Here is a 10,945-nt window from a genome sequence, read left to right on the forward strand (position 1 = left end):
ACCTGTACAGTTTTTGTAAAGAAAAAACTTGTTGTTACTGGCTGCTCCTTTGTCAATCAAGCTGATTCATATTACTATACTATATGATGCAATTAAAGGTTGGTTTGAAGATTCCAATGCCTAACCAATGCCTAGGAAGACATTCAAAGCTTGTGTAAGTCATTCTATTTATGGTCAAATCATAACAAAGACAAACAAGTCAAGTTTGGCATTTTCATTGCAAAGTCAAACCTTTCAATGCATTGACACGACATCACATTTACAACTCGACAGCATAAATTCGACCCAGATGACTGTTCTTCCTCCCCAACTCAACATCATTGTGAGTATTTCATGTCTGAATCAATTTATATCTTTGGTGACTTATTTTTTATCTGACAGTAATACCATTTTTTATCAGATAATGCCGAGTGAGCTAACAACTCTGTCCTTCAAAAATATACCTCAGACTATGCACGATGCTTAACATTAGAAGGTGAGTCTCCACTTTTTGTCATTAATACAGTCTGCTGAATCAATTATGACTCTGGGTGTGTCGTCTTCCCTTGGACTCTCACATGTTCTCCTCTCCCCTGGACTCACCCACTGCCAGTCAGCCAGGTTCTGGCATGCCGTCTATTGCACTTTGCTCCCAGACCCACCACCGCACATCGCACTCCTCTGAGATGGCCTTTCTGAAGGGGAACATGTGCTTATGTCGGGAAAGAGGAAATCGAGGACATCATAGGTGAGTTGCTGTCGCCCTAATAGCGGACTCACCCACTGCTAATCAGTCAGGTTCTGGTGTATTGTGCTTCGCTCTTGGACCCACCACCGCAAATTGTACCCTTCCGAGATGGCCTTTCCAAAGGTGCTTACGGGAAAGAGGAAATTGAGGACATTATAGGTGAGTTGTCGTCACCCTAGCGGACTCACCCTGCTAATCAATCAGGTTCTGGTATGTCGTCTATTGCGCTTCACTCTCGGACCCACCACCGCAAATCGTGCCCTTCCGAGATGGCCTTTCTGAAGGGGAACATGTGCTTATGGGAAAGAGGAAATTGAGGACATCATAGGTGAGTGTCGTCACCCCAGTGAAAATTATAATATTTCTTTTGGCTACCCCTTCTACCGACTCCATTCTTACTTCCATCCCCAGGACCCCCCCCTCTCATATCTCCGACCCTCCCACCGCCCGTCCTTCACTGCTGCCTATCCAAGGACATCCCTTTCATCTTCTTAACATCGTCTCGTCCAACTGTGGCTATTACCCCTTCTACCGACTCCATTCTTACTTCCATCCCCAGTACTTCACTCCACGGGCGTATGCTCAGCTCCCCTCTCCCATATCTCTGACCCTCCCACTGCCAGTCACTTGTGTTCTGATGCGGTATCTGTTCCTCCCTCCCTCCTCCCTTGAACCCCCCTCCGATTTTTGAAATAGTTGTATTTCAATATGATATACTACATATTATGTTAGATACAAATATGAATTTATTTGATTTTTTCTGTTTTTTTTTTTTTTTTTTTTTGAAATTCTGGACATCAGCCTTGCGAAGACATTGAGACGGCACAAAAACTCTTGAAATGACTCAAGCTGCCCTTAAAATGTTAGACTGGTCGCCCAGCACCTGGGACCATTATAATGCCTTTCGATGATTGGTGCAAGCTATTATAAGTGCCTTGAAATATTATCTTACATCATTAGCATGCATTAAAAGGGCACCATGTGAAAAATGTCCTTAAAATGGCTTAAATTGACTTCGGAGGCTCGGTAGAAATTTCCAACAGGACCCTTGCGAAGGTGTTCACAAGGGTTTGGTTCGAGTTCAGAATATGTTTGAACACCCAAACTGAAAAGAGCCGCCAGGATGCAAAGGTATGAGATGAGCTGCACTAGAAGCAAGGCTGTGAATACCTTCAGAAAGATCATAAGTGGTGGATGAAATGCACCTTGTAAGTGGAAATACCCCTGCCGCAGAGTCAGTAGAGGTTAGAGATGTGATCATGGAGAAATCCAGCTGCATGGGGAACATGCAGAACTTCGAAGTTGATAGGACGAATTACAGTAAGTTATATGTATGCATTCGAAGGAGTGACATGGTACATGACATTCCAGAATAATTATGAGTCGATCAAATATCGATTATGCAGCGCAAAGCAAAGTGCCCCTCCATGATAGAATTGGCAATGAGTTTGAAATGCCAGAAGAGAGAACTTTGGCTGCATACAGTGTGCAAGCAGGTCTTGTAAGTCGACGTGATGAAGGGGCGACATTGCAGTAAACTATATGCATGTGTTTGAAGGTGAAATGTGTGATTGATGTCACTTGCAATACTTATGAAAATCACCAGGAAATTTGTCTAGAATTTCAATGTTGAAAATTCATCAGCATGGATGTTGAGAGGGGAAAGGAATATATGATCAAGGCAGCTTTCAGCATTTTTGAGAATTGGTGGAAAGAGGAAGTCACTGGTTGTGTCGTCGAAGTTTGTGGTCTAACAACACTGTGAAATGAAGCAGAGGTTGCCATGGTACTACTGAGCAAAGAGCCATAAAAAGGAGACAAAACGTGAATGCATAAGAATGCAGCGGAAGGAAAGAGCCATGAAGAGAGATGGTACAACACTGTGAAATGAAGCAGAGGTCACCATGATAGTGAGGCCTTGAGGAAAGAGCTGTAAAAAGGAGATAGAACCATGAACACGCAATAACACCTCATGATGCAGCAGACCAAAAGAGCCGTGAAAGACAGCTCTCAGGGTCTTTGAGAATTGGTGGGAAGAGGAAGTTATTGTGTCATTGAAGCTTGTGCTTCATAAATGCCCTGAAATGAAGCAGAGGTCACCATAGTACTGAGCAAAGAGATGGAACCATCATGAACGTGTAATAATATAGCACATATGATATGGTGGATAACATGCCAGCAGTTATTCATGCTTAAATCAATTTTATGCCAGGGTGAAGGTCTAACGGTTATTAGGCAAGCGGAGTCCCCCAGCTCCATGCTTGGGGGACCCAGACAAGTTTTATTGCGATCCGAGAGACGGAAAGTACAAGACAAGGCAGCATAAGGCAATGAAGATGCGAGAGTCAAGGATGGGTGCTTGTGAAATAAGACATGAGTGATGGAGTCATGATAGACAAACTAAAGGGCTAGAAGGGGTTTTTTTGAAATATATAGTGTTGTAGATTGATTTTGTGGTCATGGCGCCAGTGAGAATGTGAAAGATGTTGAGAGAGTTGTCTGAACCATACAGAGGCAAAAAAGAAAGAGTCAAGAAAGATGTGAGCCAGTCAAGACTCAAGGGATGCAGCCTGAAATAAACCCATGTAGTCCTACATGTTGGGTATCTCCTGAGGCTAAAGTCAATGGTGCTATGGCAGAATTGCACAAGTGCACATCCAAGGACTTACACAGCTCCATGGAGAAATACGTGGTGTTTGATTATCTGGTACGTGCTGTTGACTTGTTTTTTAGACTGTCCTACAACTAACCTACATGATATTTCTCAGTTTCATGCTGCAGTTAGCGCTGAGCAATCAAACATTGTGCATGCTATCAAAGCTGTGCAGATATCATCTTCTCATCACTCAAGCTCAACCCTACCCTCTTTTGACTTCCTTCGACTGTTAAGAAAAACAGTGAGAGAGAATATTCAGCTAGTACCCATTCTGTTCACAAGACCAGACACCATGGTGGCTGATTAGTTGCCCAAGAATCTTGTGCTAGTCCAACTAAGTACAAACTCAATTGTAATACAAAAGACTGGTGTGCTGACAAAATTCGTTTCAGATTGTTCGCATTGAGATGTATGGAAAGAAGATACTTTCTAGAAAGACTGAGAGTCAAAAGGCTTGGGGACAGCATTGCAATGCGCAATGCATTACTGAAGGTTTGGTTGCAGGCACTGCTGTCATGGTGAGATCCTGAGTTCATGGTGACTGGTGCAGAAACGAAGATAAACTATTAAGTGGACTATAATTTCTACTTGATGTGCTTATTCAAGCACACTCCATGGGCCTGCAGCATCATAGACTACTTCAACAAGGAGATTTTTGACATCACCAGCTCAGGTCTGGCATCAGCTCCTGACAATTCTTCTTTCATTGTCTCTCAGACTCAAACTTAAAAAGACAATCTCCTGGATGAACTTAATACTCCTGCTCAAGTTACTTATGCACTTACATCCCTTCCTGCTATCTCAACAGTGGTCAATGACATCTCCAACTACTGTGCTTCCATATCTGTCAACCTAGGTCAATCTGCAACTGCAACTGCACAGCTGCAGCTGGGTGTCAATCAATTGACCCTAGACAACATCATTGAGCTAACTGCATTGGCAACTTGCAGTGCATCTTCTTGCCAACCTCAAGCTCACACTGCTGTAAGTGAGTTGACATATAGGCCTGAGCCAACTAACATACCCAAGTCTGAAATTGAGGCCACCAAGTGTGTTACTTATTATGGCAGCAGCAAAGCAGTTACTAAACCTAGAAGAAGAGGGAGGAAATGCTGATGTGATGTTGTTGCTAATAATATTAATACTTTGTATCATTGATATACCTGGCCCTTAGATTTGTTGTCTCTTATTTGCTTGTAGTCCTTAGACTGAGCACTTTCAATCAGTATCCTTATAAGGGACTCAAATACATAATATAACAAAGTAGGTTTCAGTGTAGTCAGAGCCCCAATAACTAAGTGGTAACTATGCCAGTGAAAACTACAGATTACAATACTAAATAATACTAATCATCAGGAAATGTGACATGGCTATATAGCCATCTATAGCACTATAAAGTGCTATAATGTGCTATATAGGGGCCATAGAGCTATAGCTCATATAACTAAGTGCCCAATTGTGTTGGCTAGTTATAGCAATACATAGTGTGCTATAGTGCCATATAGTACTATGGTAACTATATCCTGCTATATATATGACCAACATCAAACCCATTTCAAGCTATCTTGGTAGATATTTGTTGCCATTGTAGCTCTCAAAATCCAAAAAAGCGAAAATTTCAAATTATATTTCAAGTAACTACTACAACATATGTAAACTACTAACTACCAAGGAGGCAAAAATACAAAAATTACAGGAGGAAGAGGCAAGAGAGCTAGAAAGAAGAATCAGAGAGGGAAGGTGGAAACACAAGAAAGACTTGCCAAATAATCAAAAATGTGAAAATTATTGAGTGGAAGGAGGGAAGGAAGAAGAGTTAGAAGCAAAATACTCGAATTGAAGGGTTCAAGAAAGCAACTTGACCGTGGGAACTTTTGCGATGAAAACCAAAGTTGTAGCCCATGTCAAGGAGAGTCTATCTATGGTCTCATATTATTGATAGGATAAGAACTTTTTGTTGAAAGACTTGATGAGATTGTGCATTTTAACACTTTTCCTATGCTAAACTTTATGGTAATCTATAGAATTACATGATTTCTATAGTGGTCTATATACTGTTATAGCTGGTCATAGACTATATGGAGCTATGGCATACTATGGCATACTATGGAGGCTATATAGAAGAAGGTCTTCTATATAGAGATACAGTTTTTCCTGATGATGATAAGTGTTTGAATTCCTCTAGGTACAATTGAAATAAAAGACTTCATTTACAGTAGTAAACATTAGATAATAGCAATAGGTAATAGTAATAGGTAACAGTAATAGATAATAGTAATAGGAATAATAGCAATAGGTAATAGGTAATAGTATATAGGAATGGGTAATAGACAATAATGGTACTCAGAATAAAATCTTGAACATTGGCTAAAGTCTCTTGAAGGTCAGTTAGCCCCAGCTACTCTAATGTCAAAGCACAGCATGCAGTATATCACAATTCAAGGTCAGTCCAGCATCATGCTTCAGAGTTCAAAAACACATGCCTGCTGCTTGTCAACATGCTCACTGGTCTGCATGACTTCAAGTCAACACTCATCTGCTCTCAAGGGGAATGGACCCCCCTTCATCCACCTTGAATATTTATTCCACCCCTTCCAGTGATACCAGACCCAGGGTAATGGTTTGGTGGAGGAAAGAAGATGCTCTCACTGATATCCTCATTGACCATCTCACATTTCACTCTGCTGATTGTCGGATTCTCTTCTATTCTGGTAGCAACACAATGCATATTACTGATGATAAAAAGGCCTCAGGTAAGGCTAAGAGCAATATCTACACTGTCATTGCCAAACTCATATTCACAAATCACACCAGATATGGCCCTGCATACCATCAGAATCTGAAGAAATTTTGTGATTCAGTCACAAACCACATCATGGGGTATGTAGTCTCCTATTCATACTTATATATGCTGATAAAACTCCTAAAAATCTCACAGTCTCAAAACCAAGTATAAGAAGCTCAAGGCCAGATTCAGTGCCATTGGCACTGGTGTACTGCCTGGTAGTAGACATGCAAATTTATTTGGTGAGCCAATCTGTTGCTGATTTTTATTGTTATCTGATTGTACTTTTTAGCTGAAATCTGTTCCGAATGGAAGTGGTTTGTGGACCTTGATGGAATCTGACACTCAAAACCTGCATTTGCAGTAATGTCACATTTGTCAAGGCCAGGTATTGATCACACTGGCCAGATGTACTCACTTGTTCAGCCATCATGTAGTATGACTGCCACTCATATTTGGCCTCAGGCTTCCAGCATTGCAAATGCTCAGTCCACCTATAGCAATCACCCCATCCAAGTTGATCTGCAATTCCAGTCTACTCCTGCCTCCCCCCATCATAACAATCCCCCTGTTATTCTCACTGCTCCTGCCCTTCGTAATGACCCTCCAATTGACCTACATCTTCTCTGACATTCATCCATATTTGCTGATAATACTCCCGGCCCTACTCTTCCTAGTTACCCTCCTTAGGTCCACCTGTGTGAGCTCTCTTGCACCAATAACAAATTTTCAATAGACCAAGCTGATACTTCACTCCCACTGGACTATCTGCAGGAAGACGAGGGAATGCAGGGTGATGATGGAATGCAGAATGATGTAGGGGTCCTCAATAGCCCTCCAAAAGTTGTAGGAAAAAACAGTGAATTTTTGCATCGCCTTTGCCCTCTTCCATTCCTGACCCAAAACTTTTATATGTCCCTGCAAAGGCACCTACTGCTGCCTACCACATTTGTTCAGCATTTGCTCACCAGGCCAGCAGTCACAGGGGGTGACACAAACCTCTGTCAATATTGCATAGTATGTCAATACCTTCATTCACAGCTTGCAACACAGTCTCGTCATCTTCAACCCCACAGACATTGTTATCGGTGCAACTGGATGGTGAGACAAAGAAGAGGAAAGCAAAATTGGACATACAGGATCAAGTATATAATCTGGCAGGGGAAATCAGTAGCATCCAGTCTGACATCATGTCTATCCATAACTCAAAGTATCAATGATTTCTTGCCAAGCTTGAGGTGAAGAGTGAAAACAACCAGGAAACAAAAAATATATAATTGGCTTCGTGATACATGTGCACATGAGGCATCTCAGGCCATTCTGAACCATCAGTGAGAGCAGGAGAATAGGGCTGTTGAAATTTGCCTTTGTGAAGTTGACATTTGAGTGCATGAGGCACATTCAATAGTTCTTGACAAGGAGGCAGAGACTCTGCATCTGTGGATTTAGTATCATCAACTGATGTAGGGTGGTGGTGGTGGAAGTACCTGAGTCCCGTGTCATTGTCATCATCATTATGTTGTTGTTGTTGTTGTTGTTGTTGTTGTTGTTGTTGTTGTTGTTGTTGTTGTCCGTGATTGCACAGGTGAGAGTAGTAGTGAAACGCAGGGTATTCGAGTCAATATGTAATAAGGCTTGCGAGTGCTGCGGCCATGGGAATACATGTAATAACACCTGCTGTTCATTCAGTAATGGTCAAATAAGCTTAAAATGCACCAATGGAGATAGGCAGACATAGGTAGGACATGGGAGGATTCGGTACTGATGGGATGGGACGGTCAGCTGTAGTACATGATGACTGAACTAGCAGGAAGGGAATGGTACAGGATTTCCTGGCTATCTGCAAATGGCTGAGGCAACGGGTCCATATTGGCTGAGTCGGGCTTAGTCCACTGCGACATGGAAGGGTCAGGTGAGTTGAGGCTTTGCAAGGAAGTGATGGATGGATGTGATGTAGACTTCTAGGATGCTTGACCTCTATAGCAAAAAGGGGTTCTGCAAGGCTAGCCCGAGTTTGAACACCACAACGGTTAGAAATCCCACCATTGAAATTGTATCAAGAGACTTACTTTATCTTGAGCAATGGCCATGGGTATTCTTTCTTGTACTTCACCTCATACAGCTGCGAGAACTCTTCTAGCATAGTGCTATTGTTGCTTGCATTGTCACATGTGATGTGCCCAAGCTGGCCAATATATACAGTGGCTCAAAAAAACTGTCCGCATGTTTTGACATTTTTCACTATCTATGATATTGTGTGAGAATGAACAAATTCCTCAAGGACATACTTATACCACATTGTAGTATGGCTTCAGGGCTTTTATTTGAGCCCTACACCGTGGGAATCGGCGGAGATATGGTGGAGATATAAGGCTTATAAAATGATGACTCATGTGGACAGTTTTTTGAGTGTATATTAAAACTATATAAATCATTATTTATGACACCATAAAAATCATGCCACTATTATATAAATTATAAAGTGGTGTCATTATGTTATTTTATGACTATATCTAACTATATAAACCAGAATATCTCATGTATCATAGTCATAATCACCATGAAAGCCATCTCCTCTGCTCAAAGAGATAATATCCTCTCTCTGTCTTATGCTGGCCTCTCTGCTCGCCAAATTTTCCTCTAGAACTGGAATATGCAAGTCCACTGTGGCCAAGTTCATCAAAGAAAGCCACCCAGACAAGGAAAACTCTTGTGGAGGACGTCCATCCAAGCTTACCTCTACTGACAAAAGGGCTATTATCCACATATCACTACAGGAAAGGCTGATAATGCTGTCCAAGCCACCCATTATATCAATTCCACCATCCACTACCCCCTGTCTCTTCACAAACTGTGAGGAATGTTCTCAAGGCAGCTCATCTCAAGGCAGTAACAAAGAAGAAAAAGCCTCTTCTCCTCCATCAAACATAGGCAGAGAAGACTAGCCTTTGCCTTAGCTCATCAACACTGGACTGTAGAGGACTGGAAGCATGTTATATGGTCAGATGAGACCAAAATCAATAGGATTGGGTCAGATGGGAAGGTGTATGTATGGAAAAAGAAGGGAGATGGCCTAACAGACAGAGAGGTTAATGGGACTGTCAAGTTTGGAGGAGGTTCTTTAATGGTATGGGGCTGTATGGGATGGAATGGTGTGGGAATGCTTGCTGAGGTTGAGGGGAAGATGAATGCTGAGCAGTATGTGGACATTTTAAATGACCACTTGCTGCCTAGCTTGGCAGAATCAGGGATTGATGAAGAAGATATCATTTTCCAACAGGATAATGATCCCAAGCACACATCCAGAAGAGCTAGGGAATGGTTTGAAGAACATAACATCAATGTTCTTGACTGGCCAGCACAGTCTCCTGATGTCAATGTCATTGAACATCTCTGGGGAACACTCAAGAAAAAGCTTCAAGCCTATGAAAACCCCCCTAAAGGAGTATGGGAGCTTTGGGAGAGAGTAGCAGTGGAATGGGGGAAGATCACAGCTGAGGATTGCCAGAAATTAATTGAGAGTATGCCTAGAAGGATAGAGGCAGTAATTAAAGCCAAGGGAGGTCATACAAAATACTAGAATACCTGGTTATTACTGTAAAATACTTGAGTCAAAAAAACTGTCCGCATGAGTCACCATTTTGTGAGCCTTGTATCTCCACCATATCTCCACCGATTCCCACGGTGTAGGGCTCAAATGAAAGCCCTGAAGCCATACTACAATGTGGTATAAGCATGTTTTTGAGGCATTTGTTTGTTCTCACACAATATTATAGATAGTGAAAAATGCCAAAACATATGGACGGTTTTTTGAGCCACTGTACTGAGTACAATAGCACTTAGGAAGTCAAAAGCACAGACTTTATGAGCAATGCCAACATGATCCAGTATCTTGAGTAAGGCATCACCTAAGCACTAACCATTGTGTGCATTATTCAGCTGCATAAAACTGAGCAGTGCACTTTGAGACTCCCACTGCATTGGATGGTTTTCTTTGATCCAGTGGCCCGTGATGGCGAAGTACCCATTTACATTTTTGGCCTACCATGCATTGCATGTTATGTTGACAGCTCTGCTAACAGAGTCACTCTGTAGCATATATTAGAAGATGAGAATACTGAAAGGCCTGATGATATATACATTCAGTTTTGCTTTCAGCCGGATTAGATGATTCTTAAACATCTGCATGATTTCAGCACGTGTAGCTTTATGACCTGGGATTTTGACACCTTGTGTGGTGCAGGAGGCCACATCAATCATCTCCTTGAATTTCAGATGTTCAAGGGCCTGTATAGGCTGCCATTATGTCATTAGGATGTAGCTAGATAACACGGTAGTTGCTACAAGACTGACCTGATCTGTTGCAATGAGCCACTCAACAGCTGCTTTCTTAACAAGCTTATCACTGTAGGGAATTCCGCACTCTGAAAGCTTTCGCTCCATCATATGCGCATTGATGGTTTGCTGGACTTGGCACCAGGTCATTTAGACACAAAGGCATTGTCCTTGGCCCATTGCTGAAATTTTCCATACAGATGCACACAATCAGGATTGCTGCAAGCGGCCACAATACTTAAGACTTGCCACAAATTTAGCTTCTGCATGTTGGCGCAGTGTGGTCATCTCATTCATGATAATACAATGACCCCTAGTAGTGTAGTATGTACCATTAAGACTGCACAGAATTAAATGATTGCAAGAAAACTCACAGGCAGACCTTGCATTTGCGGTGTTTTTTGACCGTTCCATTGGTGCCAGCATGCTCAAATGAGTTACT

General features: G+C 41.9%; 3 protein-coding genes across 3 annotated transcripts; 2 read left to right on the forward strand and 1 right to left on the reverse strand.

Annotated features, from left to right (window-relative positions):
• Positions 1 to 3,290: 3,290 nt before the first annotated feature.
• On the forward strand, positions 3,291 to 4,595 carry DFJ58DRAFT_837795 (uncharacterized protein; the record flags this gene model as incomplete). The annotated part of the gene is made up of 6 exons (XM_041392414.1): positions 3,291 to 3,434; positions 3,496 to 3,624; positions 3,776 to 3,901; positions 3,990 to 4,056; positions 4,117 to 4,367; positions 4,584 to 4,595. The coding sequence occupies 6 exons, from the start codon at positions 3,291 to 3,293 to the stop codon at positions 4,593 to 4,595; spliced, it is 729 nt and encodes a 242-aa protein (XP_041248416.1).
• A 1,194-nt stretch (positions 4,596 to 5,789) lies between these two features.
• On the forward strand, positions 5,790 to 7,273 carry DFJ58DRAFT_837796 (uncharacterized protein; the record flags this gene model as incomplete). Its single annotated transcript, XM_041392415.1, has 10 exons — positions 5,790 to 5,826; positions 5,982 to 5,997; positions 6,099 to 6,263; positions 6,322 to 6,410; positions 6,461 to 6,485; positions 6,533 to 6,556; positions 6,634 to 6,868; positions 6,943 to 7,027; positions 7,095 to 7,185; positions 7,210 to 7,273. 10 exons carry the CDS (start codon positions 5,790 to 5,792, stop codon positions 7,271 to 7,273), a joined length of 831 nt encoding a protein of 276 aa, XP_041248417.1.
• Positions 7,274 to 10,269: 2,996 nt separating this feature from the next.
• DFJ58DRAFT_653624 (uncharacterized protein) lies at positions 10,270 to 10,611 on the reverse strand (the record flags this gene model as incomplete). The annotated part of the gene is made up of 2 exons (XM_041381751.1): positions 10,270 to 10,464; positions 10,522 to 10,611. 2 exons carry the CDS (start codon positions 10,609 to 10,611, stop codon positions 10,270 to 10,272), a joined length of 285 nt encoding a protein of 94 aa, XP_041248418.1.
• Between the last annotated feature and the right edge of the window lie 334 nt (positions 10,612 to 10,945).

The sequence above is a fragment of the Suillus subalutaceus genome (genome assembly GCF_016647625.1).
Source record: "Suillus subalutaceus strain FC151 chromosome Unknown DFJ58scaffold_13, whole genome shotgun sequence".
Classification (NCBI taxonomy): Eukaryota; Fungi; Basidiomycota; class Agaricomycetes; order Boletales; family Suillaceae; genus Suillus; species Suillus subalutaceus.